Here is a 19,125-nt window from a genome sequence, read left to right as displayed (position 1 = left end):
CCTCAAGGTGGCTCTGAAGGCCCTTCCAGCCCAACCCGAGACCCAAGCAGACTTAAAGATGGGTCAGACTGGGGGCGGGGGGTGGGGACAGGGGTGGGGGGACAATAAATAAAGGTCAGTGACGGAGCAGGCTGGTGGGAGGGGAGTGGTAGAGGAGGAGGGCGCCTTGGCAGTGGAGGGGTGCAGAAAGGCACTGGGTGGGGGGTAAGCAGACTCGGCCCCCAAATACTGGTTAGTTGAGTCAGAGATCATGGCACTGGGGTGGCTGGTGAGAGCTCAGGGACTGGCCAGGAAGGAGCTGGGAAGGCCTGGCTCCCGCTTCCTTTCTCTCTCTCAAGATCTTCCACTAGAAAGTCTGCTCCATGCATCCAAGTCCCAGAAGCCACATCAGCAGCGGGGACTCGCCCGGGGGTGTCTTTTGCCTTTGGAGGGAAGAGAAAAAGACCAGTGCACAGTGAGCAGACAGGGATTCCGACCTCTGGGAACGAAATAGAGGTGAAGGCAGCCTCCTTATTGGAACTGTCCCTGCCCCCGTGGCTGCTGCCCAGTGACCTCAGGATGTCAGAAGGAGCCACGGACATGGGAAGAGAAATTCTCTTCTAAGCCAGTGCTTTCCACATTGTTTCCGAAGCCCTGAACCCTCTCCATGCCCTGGCTATGTCTGGATATTTCCTGAGGACCTACTCAGGGCCGGCAGTCCCCAGGGACCCTGGATCTCACCTTCCCCACAACCCCATGAGGGGCACTTCGGTGATAACGGGATTGTGGAGAGAGTCTGCTGGTGACTGACTGTTTTTGACCTACAAAACCACAGTTTCATTTGGTTCAACCTGACGGTTTGCTCAAATTCACATGGCCGTGGGTGGTGGGTTGGGCCTAGAGCTTGGGCCCTGCTTCATTCCAAACTGACCTCTGTGGAGGATTTCAGGAGGCTAGAGTGGGGGGACAGGGGTCTATTCCAGGAATACAGATGCCTCCATTGCCTGGAGACCTGCCCACCACTGCCCCCCCTCCCAAATGCCCTGGGAAGGCCTCAGAAGAGGGAGGAGGGAGGGACAAATGGAGGGTCCTGGTGGGTGGCTGCTAGGGTGCAACTTAGGCTCCTGGCAGGAGACCTCTGCCCTGCTGGCAGGAGATCAGCTGCTGCCCTGGGCACATGTGCCTGTGGGTCTCTGACCAGGGAGGTGCCCAGTTTAGTTAGGGTTTCTTCTTAAGGGAGCTGGGCCACCTGCAGGTGCAGTTTCTCATGAGAACCCCCCCTGACTACATGAGGATTCTGGGCAGGGCCAGGGCCAGGGGGTTGGGCTCTTTGGATAATTGCCCTTACCCCCCGTGCCAGGTTTCCACTCCTATCAAATGGGGACAGTAGGGCTCCCAACTACTCTGTCAACAGAATGGAAGTTGACCTTGGAGGAGCTGGGGCAGGCTGGGCTCTGGGTCCCTGGCTCCAGCACCCCAGGATCTCAGTCCTAGGATCTGGGCAGCTCTGGCTAGCCTGGGAGGCCGATTCAACTTCCTCCCTGATGGTAGAGCAAGGACTGACCAGAGCCCCCAGTCCCAGGCCAGGCTGGCACATGACGGGGCTTGGTGAGAACTGGATGCCTAGCACAGAGTAGGCACAAGGTGGGGTTCCTATTCGTGTTCGGAGATGGGGAAAGGCCTGGACAGATTATGCGTTTTGTGAAGTAGAGGTTGGGAACAAGCATTGCTAAATTTATTGACGGGGTGGTTGCTATTATTTTGGGTTCCTCTCTCTGGTCATGGAAGTGGGGGTGGGATCTGGCTTTTTGCCCCAGTGCCTGGCACTGTGCTTGGTAAAACATCAAGAACTAAAAAACTGTCCCTCTGCAGTTTTGGAGGAGGGAATGAAGAGGGGACAGAAGAGGGGGAAGGTGGTGGTTAAGTGGGAAGGTGCAGCGGCTACTCACCGGGGCCCTTGGGCTCAGGCCAGGGCGGGGCGCCCCCCTGCGGGTCTGCAGAGCCCCCCCCAGTCTCACTGGCCAGGCTGCTCTGGCTTCCTGAGAGGAGGCTGGGCGGGTGGGTCAGCCCCATCCTAGGGGACTCCGTGTTGCCACCTGCAAGGACCACAAGTTGTTTCTCACAGCAACAAGCCACCGACAGGAAAATTCACAATTATTAGTCTTTCCCGCCTTCCTAGGATGAGGGTGTGTGGTGGGGAGAGGGGTATGTATTTTGGCTAACCCAGGGAGGGAGAGGGAGAGGGAGTCTGCTGTCTTTAGTCACCAAAGAATCCTCCAATATGGTGGTTAGTTCTTGCCCAATCCTTTCCTGTCTCCTAGTCCCAGCTGGGAGTGGGTGTGAAGGGAGAGGATGGGAGTCCTCACAGTAGGAGGAAGGAGGAGTGTGGAAACCAAGGTGGCATGGGTGGGTCTTTCCTTTACAGTTTGTTTTTTTTTTTTTTTTGTACTGGGGATTGAACCCAGGGTGCTTAACCGCTGAGCCACATCCCCAGTCCCTTTTTTTTTTTTCTTTTAATTTAGAGACAGAGTCTCACCCAAGTCATTTAGGACCATGCTAAGTTGCTGAGGCTGGCTTTGAACTCACGATCCTCCTGCTCAGCCTCCTGAGCCACTGGGATGACAGGTGAGCACCACGGTGCCTGGCTCCTTTACAATTTTTCTAATGAAGAATTGTGGGGGGGCTGGGGTTGTGGCTCAGTGGTAGAGTGCTCGCCTAGCACGTGCGAGGCCCTGGGTTCAATCCTCAGCACCACATAGAAATAATAAATAAAGGTATTGTGTCCAACTACAACTAAAAAATAAATAGTAAAAAAAAAAAAAGAATTTTGGGGCCAAAGGGGCTGAATCTATGGGCAGTTTTTAATCTTTTGCAATCATCTCTGCCAATTGATACTGACCACTTGAAAAAATGTCCTGAGCACTCTAAGTCCCCTAGAAGGGCTCAGAGAATCATGATCAATGTGTACTGTGCCATGGACACAGGACTGAGAGTGGTCAAAAGAGCGCCAGGCATTTGCCATCCCTGATCTAGCCGAAACTTCCATATAGGACAGGACTTCCTTTCACATCAATTCTGGCAGGTCACCTGGTCTTAGCTTCAGGACGGCACCCCAGGGCATTTCATTCCAGTTTGGGGTAGTTACTCTACAGCTGGCGCATGTGCTCTCTCTCTGTCTTTCTCTCTCTCTCTCTTGAATTGTGCATTAAACTCAGCCTCCCTGAAACTTCTTTCAAAGATCCTACTTCTCACCTGGGAATACGTCTGAATGGAGCATCTCCTTTTTCAGGAAGGTCCTTCGTGTGTTTCAAGGGAAGGGGGAGGCCTTTCCTTACCTTTCTAGGGCATGCTCTGCTTCTACCTCAATGCTGGAGTTAACCCTCTGTTACATGACAGAGCCACAGAGGTGAACTCAGCCACGTCAAAATCAGAGGAAGCTTTGGAAGCCACCTTCTCAGTCTCCCTTGTGCTAAAGAGAAGGAAGTGTCACCTGGAGGCAGAGGCATATATTGGGAACCCCACTGTGACTTCATGGCAGAACAGCTACTTCAGGGAAATGTCATAGCCTTTATTGTTCACAAGGCAAAGATCTCAGCGGGGGGAATAAATGCTCATGGGGAGCACGGGAGGAATCCCAGGGTCAAGGTGGAGGGCGTGGCCTGGCTGGCCCTGCCTCTTGTCCCAAGCCCCAGCAAATACAGATGAGCCTGGCTCCACGCCCTGCTCTTCAGTGGTGCTGAGATTTAGCTTCTAGTGGGCCCAGCTCCAGGTCCTCCCCCCACCCCCATCTAGAACAACCAGATGCCAGCCTCGAAGCTGCCATCTAAGGAAGTGGCAAAGCCACTCGGCACCTGGGGCTTTGGAAACAGTGTCATAACCCACACTTACCTGATTCCCCCACGAGCTTGTCACCTTTGGTGTTCCTGACCCCAGTGGGTGGGAGTCTGTCCTCCAGGCTGGAGGAGCTGAGATCGGAGTCACTGTCACTGTCGCTGGAAACCACTGGAAAAGACAGACAAGGGGAGAGAGGGTCACCTGGCTGCTGCTTGGATAGAAGGGACCAGAAAGGTTCCCTCGTGCCATGACAGTGCGGTGTAGAACCTCGGGGGTTACTCCTTCCTGCTAAGGAGGTGAGACCTGGCGTGAGGAGCTGGGATGTGGACCAGACTCATCCAGAACCAGCAAGGAGGGCTCATCCGGTGCCCAACTATCTCCACATGTGACAGAACTGGAACCCGCCTGCCTGGTAGAAACTGATTATCCCCTTTGGTGCAAAGGTCTAAAGGCAAAAGGTAACACTCTGCAGGGATGAGAATCAGGTCACAGCTGACCTTCACACAGCTTTCCAGGACTTTACACATGAATTCATGGGAGCTTCAAAACAACCCTATGAGATAGGAGATCTCATCATCCCATCTTACAGATGAGGAAACCGAGGCCTGTGCTCCAGGTAGTAAGTGGAGGAGCTGGGATCCTAGCCTGGGCAGGCCGGCTCCAGGCCTGTGCCGTGACCACTCTGGTTCCACTGGAAGAGCAAAATCAGGAGCCAGAGGGCCCGGCTTCTCATTGCAGTCTCTCCCCGTCGTCCAGCTCCCAGTGGGCCTTGTGCATGCAGAAGGAGCCGCTGGGCGGGGGTGGAGTCCCAGGAGGGCGAGGGAGGGAGCGCTCCCGGTGAACAGTCTCTTCTGCACTCGGTGAGACCATATTTGGCTGGTTCATCAACAGTGGGCGTCATAATACAGAATATATTCATCCTTTAAACACTCTATTTTAATTTTAAACATAGAAATGTACATCCATTTGCCAACCTTTGGCGGCAGGCCTTGGCGCTTCTCTGAGGCTGGGCCCACAAGGCCCTTCCCTGTACAAACCACAATCCGTGCGGCCTTGTCTCAGTCTCCAGCTTCGGTTTCTTAAAAGCAGAGCAAGAACTCAAAGACACCGACTGGGAAAGCAATCTGACTGCGGAGTCCTATTTTCCCCTTTCTTCCTCTTGGTTCTCACAGTTGTCTGCCCACACCTAATTCAATAGATTTTTTTCCTTTTTTTCCCCCAAAGCAAGTTGCTTCCATCAAGACTTTACAAGATCTTGGTTTTAATGAAACAGCTCTGATCTCTTTTCATCAATTTACATAACGTTTAATTAAGTGATATAAGGATAATAAGTACAAATGACAGAAACCAGCTCTCACAGGTGACAGGACTCAGCGGATGGGGTGGGATTCCAAGGTGTGTGTCTGTCTGATTTACTTTGAAATGCAAAGTGCTGGTCACAGAGGGAGGATAGGAGGAGAGGCACTGGGCTAGGGGCTTAGCAGGCAGATGTTACACAGTCTTCTCCCAGCCCTGAGCTGTAGGTACACACTGGTAGGAGATAAGATTAGAAACAGAATTGATCTGTACCGCTAATAGTTTGATCTGCCAAGCCCTGTCTGGAGCAGCCTGTGGAGAATTCTGAGACTGCATTAGAGTTCAGCAGGAGGAAGTGCCTGGTCATTTAGGGAGATCCGCTGTGAGTACAGGAAGGGGAGATGGCAGCTTCTACGTGGATCTAGAGCCTTCTGGAAAGTCTGCGCGACTTTAGCCTCTGTCATCTTTCAGTTAAGGGAGTCACAGGGCACAGATGAAAGCAGCCAGAAGGTCAGGGCTGGGCTGACCATTTTGGCTGTAAGAGATTCTAAGTCCTGGTCTTCCAAACCAGAGTGGCCGGCATACAGTTGGTGCTTCATGGAGGGAAGATGACGGTGCTTGCGTCTGTCATCCTCATGTCCTGCCAATTGCACCATGAAAATGGATCTTGGATCAGTTGCCTCCTTACCATGAAGGTCTTAGTTTCTCCAGCTGGGACACCAGTGACAAGGTCCCAGCAGGGCCCCACCTGCAGGTGCCTCCCTGTCAGATCTCCCTCTGCACAGCTGGGGACGTGCCAGCTTCCCCCTCTTTAAAGGCCAAGCTCCTGTCCACCAATGAGGCCACGTGGATCTCCTTTCTGTGGCCAGCCCGTGGAGTAGGGTGAGCCAGGACCACGTGACTGTTCCCAATTTTTCCTTCATCTGTCAGCTCAAGGATCCTGCCCTTTTCTTCTCTGGTTTCCCCCCCCCACCCCGCCCCTGCCTGCCAGGGAGACTTCTTTGGTTTTTTAAGTCTTTTGTGATTTAGAACCTTCTTAGTACCTGAGCAACCTGACAGATCTTGGTTGCTTTTCTGGTCCTGGATTGAGCAGCTTTGAGCATGAATCTGCTGAGACTGGACCTCCCGGGCGGGCGTCAGAAGCATTTGCGTAGTTTTGACTCATCTCCTGACTGACTAAACGCCAGTCCTGTGGGTCCCTGGACAAAGCAGGTGGGAGGAGGTGGGCAGGAGGCAGAGATGCCAAGAGCAGGGGAGATGGAGCAGCCAGGCCACTGTGGAGCTCCGTGGTGGGACAGTCCCTGCAGAGAGCAGGTGACCAACTTCCGCACTGGTTTCCCCCTCTCTGGCAGAGACTCTTAAGCGCGATCCATTTGTGCTTCCTGACTTGGAATGTTCCGTCTTCCCCAAGGCTGATGTGCAGATCATCTCTGCACTTAGGTGTCGGGGTGGGCTTGGGGCTCTCTGGTGTCAATAATGCCTGATCCATTGGTGCCAAAGGACTCAGCGGGAAATGATGGGATGGGATATCCCAGGGCTCAAGTTGTGGTGGCCCGCTCATTCATTCATTCCTTGCCACCATGCCCCTGGCTCATTCTGTCATCTGTTGTATGTGGTCTCAGGCTCAAACTGTTCCATGCCACATTGGGAGAACAGCATTTATTGTGAGCTGTATGTCTTGTCCAAAAAGGCACCCCTGGAGGTAGGATGAAGGGGCCACATTGCCGTGTCCCCTTGGGGTACCTGTGTTGCACAAGGGTTAAAAAAACAGCTTCTCCAAGTTATTGTCAGTTGGCTTATTCTTGAACTCCTGATATAGATCCCAGAGGTCCCCAGCCATGGGAAGGTGGGGAACAACGTCAGAGGACAACTGAGCTCACCATGGTGTCACACAGCAGACTCATTTCTTTCTGATGCACTGTCTCTTGGCTCAGGCAGCTTTGCTCATTGTATGTGGGATTTCAAGCGGGGGCCAGGTCTCAGCTTAGAGGTCTTTATGTTCAGACCCAAATCCCGTCTCTAATCCACTCTCATAAACCCCACTCGAAAGAAACAAACCCGAAGCGTCAGCCGGCGCACTTACTGTCACTGGGGAAAGGGAAGGTGCTGCTGAGGGGATCTGGGGCCCACAAGCCCTTTACCCAAATAGCCCCCACTTCCTTCAGCAGCCAAGGAAGCTGTCTTGGCTGTCCCCAAGATGCCCCAAACCTTGGCTAATTTGCCATTCGATCGCCACTGCTACTTCTCCTCCTGCACAGCAGCTGCGATCGTAAATCTTCCAGGTCTATTAACAAAGCTTTTAGGCTCATAAATCTTTTGGCCCTTGCTCTTCCATCCTCCACGACACACTCCAAGGGTCTGAGGGCTGAGTTTTCCTCTTTCCTTTAATTCTCCAAAGGCTGTGTCCAGGATGGCTCAGGGATGAGAACTGGGATTGTGCCCAAGCCTGATTTTTCAGATCGAGGATGGGAAAACCCGCGGGAGAACTCGGGCCGGTTGCCTTAGGGAGGACAAGGAGCATCGTGTGGATCCAGGGAGCTCTGCCGTGAGGCAGGGAGCGGGGAGGACTCTCCTGTGTCCTCCTCCACAGGGTCCTGAGCTCCTTCATCACTTGCCATGGAACCTGGCATCCCCGAATTTCCCCCATCACATCCAGGAGGGTGGCCCTGCTCAGCCTCAGCAGTGGACAGACAGCCCAGCGCCAGCTGTGTCCACGTCTTTAGGGATGGGCCAGCGTCCCCCCAACCCCCAGCTCATTCTTGGATGGATTTGCAATTTGTCTATCACCATGGAAACTCGGAGTTTTGGTACATGAAGTGGGGGAAGACTCTTCTTTTTCGGAAAGTCTCTCTTGACAGCCTCAAAGGACACATGTGGCAGCTGCTGTCCTGTGGAGATACCTTGTCTGGGATAAGCCAGAAGACAGGTGGATGGGGCTATGTGGCCTCACATTATTGCATTGGGACCTTGGGGGCCTTCCTCCAGGCTCTGCTTGGCTATTATTCTCTCCATGACCCCAGACATCTCTCTAGGTTTCACGGCCCAAACCAAGAGGTGTATTTGGCAACCACTAGGAGTCTGAATCCTGGGACTCAGTTTGGGGTCAGTCTAGCAGTGGAGAGACCCCTGATGCCCCCTCCCTGGCTGAGAGGCAGGGAATGCCCTTCTGTGCCACCCAACATCCATCTGCCTGGCACAAGGACAGCAGGCAGCCTGTGAGCCCGGGAAGCACTTGTGAGCCATGGCTGCTCTGCTTGGAGGCTCCCAAAGCCCCCAGAAATTATGGGAATTAGAGAGGAAGGGAGATATTTTCAGCAAACATTCTGCCAAGGCAAAGCAGATGGTGGAAAATTTTGCATACTAAAAACACAAGGAAAAAAAAATTTTAAATGTAAAGGAACGATGATAAGGCCCTGGGGAGCGCAGAGACATTTCCAAGCCGTCCTCCTGAGCCCACCAGGCTGGCGCGGCTGCAGATGTCGAGCTTGTCCCTGCTGGGACAGAGGACGGCTGCCTCCCTTGTACACAGGGCTGGGTCTGTGGCCTGAAATTTCACCGAGATGCCTCCCATATCCAGGGCTCTGTTTTGGTGGCAGCAGGATGGGGCTGTGGGGTAGTGAAGAGGTACTGACTCGGAGTCAGACACTTGGGTCTGGGTCCTGTCTCTGCCATTTCCCAGCTGTGTGATGTTGGGCCAGTTTCTTTACCTCTCTGTGTGCTTAGTGGGTTCAACAATGAAATGAGGACTCCCTCCCTGGATGTCTGAGCATTAAGAGGTAACACCGGCTGTGTCTGGCACGTGGCAGGTGCTTCATAGATGGGAGCTATTTTTTTTTGTGTGTGTGTGTCTGTGTGTGTGGAGTATCTTGAACTCATAGGCCCATATCGCTTGGTGCAGGGCTGACCTTGGGGTTCACCATGTTTAGTGCCAAGAGTGTAGGTCCCCAAGCTCTGCTTTGTAGGATGGATGTTAAGATCACAGATGCTTCCAGAAACTGTTCAGTCTGAACCGGGTTGTGAACCAGGGCTACCCATTGCCAGGACCATGGCCCCCCCATCTCACCCAGCACACAGGGTACCCACAATCTCACCCTAATGTCCCTAGAAATCCTCCTCTTGCTGGGCATGGCGGTGCATGCCTATAATCCCAGCGACTCTGGAGGCTGAGGCAGGAGGATTGTGAGTTCAAAACCAGCCTCAGCAACTTAGTGAGCCCTTGAGCAACTTAGAGAGAACTCGTCTCAAAAAATAAAAAGGGCTGGGGGATGTGGTTAAACATTTCTGGGTTCAATCCTGGTACCAAAAAAGAAAAAAAAAAAAAAAAAAAAAAAGAAACCCTCCCATGCAGCCAGTTGCCTCTCTACATCCCCAATGTTCCTCTCTCTGTCTTCTCTGGGCCTTTCTCTGTCAGTCAGAGGCTGTGTGTAGGGTGGGAGGGAGACTTCTAGTTCATTCTCAAGCACCTAGGGTTGAACTTGGGCCCTGCTTCGGATGTACCTGGACAAATACCTCAAATTTCTGAACCTCAGTCTTTTCATCTCTAAAATGGAGACAAAAGAATTATGAATAAAATAAGGTTGAGCAGGACAAAAAGCTATACAAGGGCTGGGGACGTAGCTCAGTGGTGAAGTGCTTGCCTAGTTGGTGCGAGGGCCCTGGGGTGGATCCCTAGCACTACGTACAAACGCACATTCACACATACTAACATAAATAGCTAGCTAGCTACACAAGTCTTCAAATATTTTTTAAAAATATATTTTAGCTGTCAATGGACCTTTATCTCATTTATTTATATGCGGTGCTGAGAACTGAAGCCCGTGCCCCACACACGCTAGGTAAGCGCTCTACCACTGAGCCACAACCCCAGCCCCATCTTGACATATTTTTAAAAGATGGCATCTAATTCATCCCCAGAAGCCCAAACGGTGGCCTCTACAGACTCCTCTGTCCCCAGAAAGGAAATATGAAAGATGACCTCCCCTCTCCCATTCAGCACCTTGTGCCACTGAATTTCTTTTCCTCTCAAAGCCTGCCTTGACTTCCCAACCGAGCCAGGAGCCACGGAGGGCAAGGCCGCATCATAACCCTCATCCGACTCCTTGAGCCTGACAGTGGGCCTTAGGCAGAGCAGGCCCAGGAGACCTCAGGGCCCCAAGTGCCATAGAAGAGCTGGGCTTTCCACCGGCCAGGCACCTCTCACTGCTTCTCCCTTGAAGGACACTCAAGCGGGGTGAGCCAGGGCACAGATAGCCTTAGACTGAGCAGGGACAGAGCTGGCGGTCAGTGTCGGGGGGTGGGGGACGGTCCGAGGCTGATTGCCATGGACATTGACTGAGTGGGCCCTGAGGGAGGGGGCACTGCTCTTGAGGGTGGGGTGGGGAGGGAGAAATGGATCTTCTTTAAGTTTGGAAATTTCCTAGGCCCCAAACAGGGAGAAAAGTGGCCTCAAGGCCCAGGGAGTCTGTCCTCCCAGGGATGGGCCTACTGGCAGCCAGAAGATACTCAGAACCAGGCTGTCCCTCTCTCTCAGGCCCTGGAATCAGGAGATCCGGTGTGCTCCCAGCGTTCAGATGGCCACCAACCAGGTCACCTCATCTGCAATTCAGGGATGGTCACAGGACCACTTGGGAGGCCTGGGTGAGGCTGTGGCACCTGTGTTGTGATGGTGAGGCCTTGGGGTGGGGACCCTTTCCAGCTGCCACCGGAGGACCTGAGGATGGCCCCAGGGGAGGGTCAGAGGGCAGCACAGACTGGGCTGGGGAGTCAGACATGGGGAGTGGAGGGCCTCCTGGGTTTATTCCTTCGCCATCGATTTTAATTTACTCCTGCTCTCAGGCTCCCAGACAGGTAGGAGGCACCAGAAAACGAAGATAAATCCTCAGATCGATAGAGATGTGGTTGCCAACGTGGAAGTCCTGTGGTCCCTGCCCTTGCCCGAGGAGCTCTGGATAGATCGAGAGGTAGATAGATGGAAGCTAAGAACTGCTCCTTCCAGAGAGAACATGATACACAGATTGTGAGTTGGTGGCCTTCAGGCAGAGGGAAAGTCACAGAGAACTTCCTGGAAGAGGCGGAATTTAAGGATGGGTATGATTTAGGCAGATATGAAAGCGGGGGAGGGGGTGTTCCAGGCATCCCAGATGGAGAGCAGGAAAAGCCAAGGCCAGGCCTGCTCCCTGGCTCGGGCACTTAGGGTACAGGAGGCTGGGCTGGGCTGGGCTGGGTGTTCTCTGCACTGGTAGGGGACAGATTTTGCTTCTGGCTTCTGGCAGACATAAAACACAGCGGGTGCCTGCCTCCTGCCCACTCCTTGTGGGATGAACAGTGCCTTCCGTTGTCCCTGGCTGCAGGTGCTTTCTGTTCTTCAATCGCTTTGCACCTCTCACTGATGTTTCCAGAATTCTCTCTCTGCCTTTGCATTTCTTAACCTCTATTTCCCTCTCTTCTGGGTCTCCATGTGTTCCCGGTCTTCTTGGGTCTGTTTCTTCATTCTTTTTCAGTTTCCATCTCCAGTCTCTGTCTCTGGGTCTCTGTTTCTTCCTCTCCCTCCAGCTCTCTCTGCCCTTGAAGCCAGGTTTTTGTAGCCTCTGGGGCTTGGGCCTGTTTCCCTCACCTGGGCCAGAACCTCAGCCCTCCATAGTCCCAGGGAATCAGATGTGCTCAGAGCCACGGTGTGGGATGAGCCACCTGCCATTCCTGGATCCCATGGTTACCCAGGGGTAGCCGAGGCAGAGGAAGCCTCTCCCCTTCCTGTGTGGACTCTCAGCCTCTGCTGCCTGCTCCTGGAGCAGCCGTGGGAAATCAGCTCAGCCCCATCTGTAAGGCTGGCCTCCCCCTGTGATGGGCAGGAGGTCCCAGAAGGACCGGCCAAGATCAACACGGCGAAGCTGGTATTGTGATCGCCCAGGGTTTTATTGGAGACAGACAAAGCCCAGATTCATCCACTTCACCTGGGTCCCCCAAGGCCACTAAATCTAGAGTGGGTGGAATTAAGTTGTAGGTTCACTGGGCAAGACAGGTGAGCAGCTGGCGAGGGCTGGCTGTGCTGTGTGAGGAGCCCAGCATGGGCCTGGCCCTGGACGCAGCTCCGTCCCCTTCACCTGCCCTAGAGCCCGAGGCTGGCTTCCCTGTTTCCGTTCAGATCGGGGTGAGGAACCCCAAGACCTCACCTTGCAGTGGAATTGCCAATCATCTGAGGCTGTCATCAGGTTTGGGTCAATTAGAGATGACAGCTGTGCCCCTATCCTCTGTGGTATGGCTAATGAGGACCTTCTGCTCTTGAGAAATTGATGTCCATAGCCACTGAGGACACCAGGACAGGCAGGAGGAGGGCTGCTAGGGAGGGGCAGGTGTGGCTGTGGGGGCAGGGGCACTCCCTTCCAGCTCAGGACTCCTGTTCTGGGGAGGGCCCCTCTGCTCAATGACACTGCAATTTTGGCTTAAACAAGGCTCCAGGACAAGACAAATTTCGTATGCATGGTGCACGGGCTTCCCTTCCAAAACAGCCATATTAAGAGATGGCCGGGCCTCTGTTTCTCTGAAATTTAAGGGAAGGGCCGATTTTCCTGAAAGCTACTGGTCTCTCTTCTTCCCTTTCACACTGAGATGACAGTGCAAGTTATTTGACCTGTCCATGCTTTAGTGTCCCTTTCTATAAAGTGGACAATGGTGGAGTCCCTTCCCAGGTTGTGGGGAATCCCAAGAAATACCGAATACTGGATGCAGAGATCCTCCCATGAGCAACCACGGAGTCTACAGCAGCTGCCATTGGGCTCTTTTCTTTTTTTTTCCAGATAGTGTCTTGCTAAGTTGCCCAGGCTGGCCTCCAACTCGGGATCCTCCTGCCTCAGCAGGGATGAGAGGTGTGCGCCACTGCACCCAGCTTGGAGCTGTTTTTATTTGTCCAGAGATGTCCCCTCCCTGGGCAGAATGACGGCAAACAGCACCCAACCCCTCTGTGGGCCTGGCTGTCATGACTACAGGAGACCAACGATGACCAATGGTCAGTGTCTTCTCTTGTGGGGCCCCTGGGCTTGGGCTCCTCAGTACATTCTCCTCAGTATCATTCAAGTCCTCATATGGATGGCGGGAGCCACAGACAAGATGCTCTGACTGTAACCATCATCCATTTGCTTACTTATTTTCTTGACTTGAACAGTTGTCCTTCTAAAGGCCCGGGTCCTGGCGTGTACCATGTGGCACCCCGCACACCCCTTTCAGATGGTGCACACTCGCTCGCCCTCCTGTCCAGTCCTTCCTGGCTCATGTGCCTGTGTGGATGGCTGGTGGCTTCTGTTATCTTAACATTAAAAAAAAAAAAAAGAAAAAAATCCCAGGTACTTCCAGCTCCCCAGGACTATGGAGCCTACTCAGGAAGAAAAAGGGAGAGAGAGACGGGGAAGCGGTGATTAAGCCTAAGCGGTGACCCTGGGGATGGGACCTGACAGGTGGTTCATAGGCACTTAGCAAAAGCTTCTCATGAGCACAGTCGGGGCCGGTGGGATGGGACTTGGTGGGCAGCACAGGCCTGGAAGACGTGTGTGATATATGCATGTGTTTGTGGGGAGGGCGCAATGCGGAAAGGGGGGCTGGTCTTTGCAGTCAAGGCTGCCTCCCCATGGGATCTGAATGCTTCTTTGCCACCTGCCTGAAATTCCTCCCCAAAGGCTCATTCCCTTGGATTTGCACCATTAGAAAACTGGAAGAGAACAGACTCCTGCCCGAGCTTTTCGTCCTTCACACTCATGGGGAATCCAACTCCCAGAGAGGAAAAAAGTAATCCCCAAGCCAAGGCTTTCCCTGCAACATGGCCCTTTAAACCTCCACTGGCAATGGAGGTAATGGTGGCGGTCACCTCCATGCTCCCAAAAGGCACAGAGACACTACAGGCAGAGGTCGTGGGTCAGGATTAGGTGCAGGGACTCATGTGACATGGTCAGGCTCCTGCTTCTAACTGTCCAGGTAGGAGGTTAGAGAGTGAAGTTAGTGGGTCAGATATGAGAAGCCTTCACTTCCACAGAGAAGCCTGTCCATTTTTCTTGCAACAAGAGTCCTTGTTAGTCTAGCTTCTATTCTCTCTCTTTTCTTAGGGCCATAGAAATAAGAACAATTTTCCTTTTTCTTTTGTGGTACTGGGCATTGAACCCATAGGTGCTTAATGGCTGAGTGATATCACCAGCCCTTTTTACTTTTTGTTTTTTTTGAGACAGGGTCTTGCTAAGTTGCTTAGACCTCTCTAAGTTGCTGAGGCTGGCCTCAAACTTGAGATCCTCTTGCCTCAGCCTCCCATGTGGGTCACTGGGATTACAGGTATGCACCATTAAGCCTGGGCCCTTTCTTCTTAATAACCCTGCAAAGGGTGATGTTAAAAGAATGTCAGAGACAATAGGGACGGGTCCAGACCACAGCAAAACAGAGAACATGAGCCCTGTGTAAAGGCAGAAGCTGCTACAAAGCCAGATTGATTTTTCCAGAGAGGAGGAAGACCTTCTGATTTTCAAAAAAGAAGCCAGAACTCCATTAAAAGAAAGAAAGAAAGAAAGAAAGAAAGAAAGAAAGAAAGAAAGAAAGAAAGAAAGAAAGAAAGAAAGGTAGGTCAGATTTTTCCACATTTAAAAAAGTTGACAATGAATTTTAAGCTAGATTGAGTCACTGCTCTACCAGTTTGTGACCTATAACATAGGCAAAATGTCTGACCCTGCATAGACAGATGGCATCCCACCTCCCAACATGGACACATCTTGCTCAGCTCTGCCTCCTTCCACCTCTTGGGCAGCCTGGCCTCCTGCACACAGCGCACACTTTGTGCTCCAAAGGCTTCTGGGAATTCAGGAACCATGGCCAGCCAATGTGACCAAAGCGGCAAGTTCAGAGTCCACTGGGGAAATACTGGGGAGGGGAGAGGTGGGCTGGGCGCTCTGAGGAGCTTCCAAAATGCTAATTTCTCAGAAACAGAGAAAGAAGGAAGGCAGCATAGCAACAGCTGGCTCTGGGCAGTGAGCAATCCTGTCTGAAAATAAAACATTTTACAATCCACAACCGAGGCTCATTAAGAATGAATGGATCTACTGGTATAAATAGCACGCTGCGTTAAGAAGTCAGGAAACAGCATATGCATTTGATGGAAAAACGGCTGCCACGGAACTGCTTATTAGCTCAGTCGGCTGTGGCTCCGTGCTAACAAGACAGAGGTCTCGGGTTCAAAGCCTGCGTGGGCCACGTGGTCCCCCGTCTTGGCCACAGACTATATCTTCTGCCCCAGACCTGGTGTCAATAGGAGGTCATAGCTCTGGACATACAATAAGAGCCCACAGTGAGCTTTTTCCAGTTTTGGATCTATAGGATCCCCACTATAATACCCAGCCTCTGTTGGAATGCTCCCCGTAACAGGGAGCTCACTACCGTGACAGATGCAAAACAGTCAGTTCTGTGATTAGATGATTATAGATCCAGAACTAGAACCTTCCCCTGCCCTGCCCCATCTCTACTGGGGTGGGGGGGGAGTGGTCCTCACCAGCTGTGTCCTTGTTACGTCTAACTGTGGACTGGATGTAAAAGGGGTGCTCTGAGAAGAAATGAGGAGCCAATCACATCATGAGGATGGCTTTGGGGTCCTGAGAGTGGGGACAGGTGCAGAGACTGGAGGGCACGTGGACTTGGGCTGAGTGTAAGCTGCTGGTCAGGCAGAGGGAGGGGAACGGGGCTGAGATGCAGAAGCAGCTGTGGCTTCCCCCTCCCTCTCCAGGGACCTCTCCTCAGCAGCCTGGCTGCACCCCCTTACTCAAGCCAGTTTTGGGGCTGGGGGCGGGGGCTCTGTTCCCAGTCAGAAAGGAAAAGCCATCATGGCGGTGATGTGGGCAGATGCTTCACTCTGTACCACGAGGGAAGGGTGTGGGACTGGGATTCAGAAGCCTGGGTCCCTGGCCCTCCTGGCCGCAGCCCAGCCGCCTACGTGACCTTGGGCAGACTTCCCCTCCTCATCTATCACGAAGAGTCAATTTCACTGTCTGTAGCTGCCCCATAGGCTGTTCTGAGCATCAAATGAGATAATGACCATGAGTCACAGAGGGCTCTGGCTGAGGCCAGCGCGAAGCTGAATGACTCGGCTCCTCCAGGAGCACGGGGACATGGGCACGCTCGGCGGGTGGGTAGACAGGTTAGCTGGGGGGTCACTCAGCAAGGGCAGCCCCAGGTAAACCTCTGTGGCCTGAGCTGATCCAGATTGCTCAACCCCAACAGAACCCTGAAGCTTGCTTTCACTGCACTGCAATCAGGAACAGGTTAAGATTTTAAAAAATGTAATTAAACTCTAGTGAATCACTGAAATGATAACAAAACCCCTATTTTTTTTTTTTTCTTAAAGTTACCCAAATGGAAAAAATCCAAATCCTCGAAGAACTTTTCTAGAACAGGCCTTGAAGGGAACCAGCAGTCCAGGAAGCCAGGGTCCATCCCAGGAGAAGGAGGGCAGGTGGGGGCAGTGTAGATAGGGGGGGCTCCTGTGCAGGGGGCGGGGACTGTTCTGGGGAGAGACTGTGACCCAGGCAGACCCAGTCTCATAGCTTCAGGAACTCCAGGCATCTGAAGCAGCCTGTGCCCAAGACAGGGTCTTTTTGGTGTCTCTGCTATCTTGGAGGGGGCCGAGGCGAGGAGGAATTGGGTATCTGTACCCTGTGAGTAAAGCTTTTCAGGGTCTGGAGAAGAGGTGGGCTCAGCTGTGAGGATACTGACTGTGAGGATACTGACTGTGAGCCCTGGGTCCAGGTTCTGCCTCTTACACCTCATGCCTCCGGGGGAAACAGACCAGGCGGAGCCGACAGCTGACTTTATTTATCGCTGCTATAAACCCAGGGCCAGGAAGGATCTGCCAGGCAAAAAGCAGATCTGCCTGGGACACACCCCACCCACCTCGACTGGGCAGGAGGGTGGAGAACTGTCCCCAGAGGTGGCCAGGTCAGACTCGGGGGCCAGTTACCAGGAGGGTCTCAGGTCAGGCTGTTCACTGCCCCCTTCTGTGGTGAGAATGAGCGCCTGCTGTGGGCAGGCTTCCTTGGGAACATCAAGGGGTCTGCAGGCAAATTCTTGGCTCAAATCAACAGAATCCAGAAAGGGGATACTAGCAGACGCAGAGAGTCAGCTCCCTGTCCTGTAAGGCCACAGCAGTCACCAGCTGTCCTCGAGGTAACAGAAGAAAGGGCCGTGTCTCCTCATTTCTTGACCATTTCACGGTTTTATTTATTTTTAGGTGGCAGCCTTAAAGTCCTGGACTCTTGGGCTCAAGGGATCTTCTTCCCTCAGCCTTCTGACTGCTGGGACTATGGGGACATGTCACTGTACCCAGCTTTCTTTCTTTCTTTTTTTTTTTTTTCTGTACTTGGAATTGAACCCAGGGCCTTGCACATGCTGGGCAAGTGCTCCACCACTGAGCTACATCCCCAGCCCTTTTTGTTTGTTTTGAGACAGGGTCTTACCCAGTTTGCCCAGACTGGCTTTGAACTTGTGACCCTCTTGTCTCAGCCTTTCAAGGAACTAGTATTACAGGCATGCAACATCTCATTATTTATTATTATTATTATTATATTTTTGCAATACTGGGGATTCAACCCAAGGCCTTGTGCATGCTAAGCGAACACTCTGCCATCCAACTATGTCCTCAGCCCTTCCTTCTTTTATTTTTACATTGATATTAAATGTGTTTCTGAATTCGTATAAAAGGGGATGGAAATCTAACGACGCTAACTCCGGTCATTAAATAAATCGTTATTTTCCCATTGAAGTGAAAAGCTACCTATATTCAGCTTCTATACATTCTTAGGTCTATTCTATCTCTATTATAGTCTACTTATCTATTTATTCTATAATAAATAAGCTGTTCTCTAACTTCCTTATGAATTTTTAAACTCTTCTCTCATAAAATTCACCCTTTGAAAGTACACAATGCAGTGGGTTTTAGTACAGTCATAAAATTGTATAACCATCACTGCTGTTTAATTTTAGAACATTTTTAGCATCTCTAGAAGAAATCCTGTACGTATGAGGTCATCATTTCCCACATCCCTCCATACTCTCCAAACCCCTGGAAATCACCAATCTATTTGCTGTCTCTACGGATTTGCCTATTCTGAACATTTTGGATGAATGGAAGCATACAATACATGGCCCTTTCTGGTGTTTGTGTGTAGTACTAGGGCCTCACACATGCTAGGCAAATGCTGTACCACTGAGCTGCATCCCTAGTCTTTAAATTTTATTTTGAGACAGGGTCTCACTAAATCACCTAGGCCTCATATTTGCAATCCTCCTGCCTCAACCTCCTGAGTTTTTGGGACTACAGGTGTGTGCCACTCTCCCCAGCAATACACGGCCTTTGGACTCTGGCTTCTTTCACTGAATATTTTCAGGGTTCATCCATGTTACAGCACCTATCACTACCTCATCCCTTTTCAGAGCTGAATAATTCCATTGATTATGACACATCGTGCTTATCCTTCATCAGGTGAGACTCATCTAGGTTGTTTTCTACTTTTTGGCGACTATGAATAGTGTTGTAAGAACATTTTTGTGTTTTTTTTGTGAACTTTAAACAAATCAACTTATTCCCTCCTAATAAGTCCACTGGGAATCTGATAGGAATTATGCTACACTTATAAATTGGGAAGGACTGAGATTCTCATCTGCCTCTCTGTTCAGAGCTTAATTTTTGTCCTTTGATACGTGTTATAGACTGAATATTTCTTTCCCCTCCCCCACCCCATCCCAATTCAGTTCAAGGCTCTAAATCTCCGTGTGGCTACATTTGGACTCAAAGGATGAAATTATGGTTAAATGAGGTCATAGGGCAAAACCTGGGGATTGTCCTCATAAGAAAAGACACTGGAGAGTTCTCGTTCCCTCTGTCCTTGTATTCACGAACTGAGCAAGAAAGCAGCCTACTGCATCCCAAGGGGTGAGCCCTCACCAGGTAACAGCGCTGCTGCCACCTTGATCTTGGCCCTCCAGCTTTCAGAACTGAAAGGA

The 19,125-nt window shown here is 51.9% G+C and overlaps 1 protein-coding gene across 1 annotated transcript in view; it reads right to left on the bottom strand.

Moving 5' to 3' along the window:
- Positions 1-309: 309 nt before the first annotated feature.
- Rph3al (rabphilin 3A like (without C2 domains)) overlaps positions 310-19,125 on the bottom strand; it is a 146,265-nt gene continuing 127,449 nt past the window's right edge. The window contains exons 7-9 of the mRNA XM_076870018.1: positions 3,868-3,981; positions 1,929-2,075; positions 310-422 (exon numbers count right to left, since the gene is read on the bottom strand). Coding sequence (XP_076726133.1) covers positions 388-422; positions 1,929-2,075; positions 3,868-3,981 — 296 coding nt within the window. The 3' untranslated portion in view covers positions 310-387. The remainder of the gene's footprint in view (positions 423-1,928; positions 2,076-3,867; positions 3,982-19,125) is intronic.

The sequence above is a fragment of the Callospermophilus lateralis genome, chromosome 11 (assembly GCF_048772815.1).
Source record: "Callospermophilus lateralis isolate mCalLat2 chromosome 11, mCalLat2.hap1, whole genome shotgun sequence".
Lineage (NCBI taxonomy): Eukaryota > Metazoa > Chordata > Mammalia > Rodentia > Sciuridae > Callospermophilus > Callospermophilus lateralis.
This window is presented reverse-complemented; position numbering and strand designations above follow the sequence as displayed.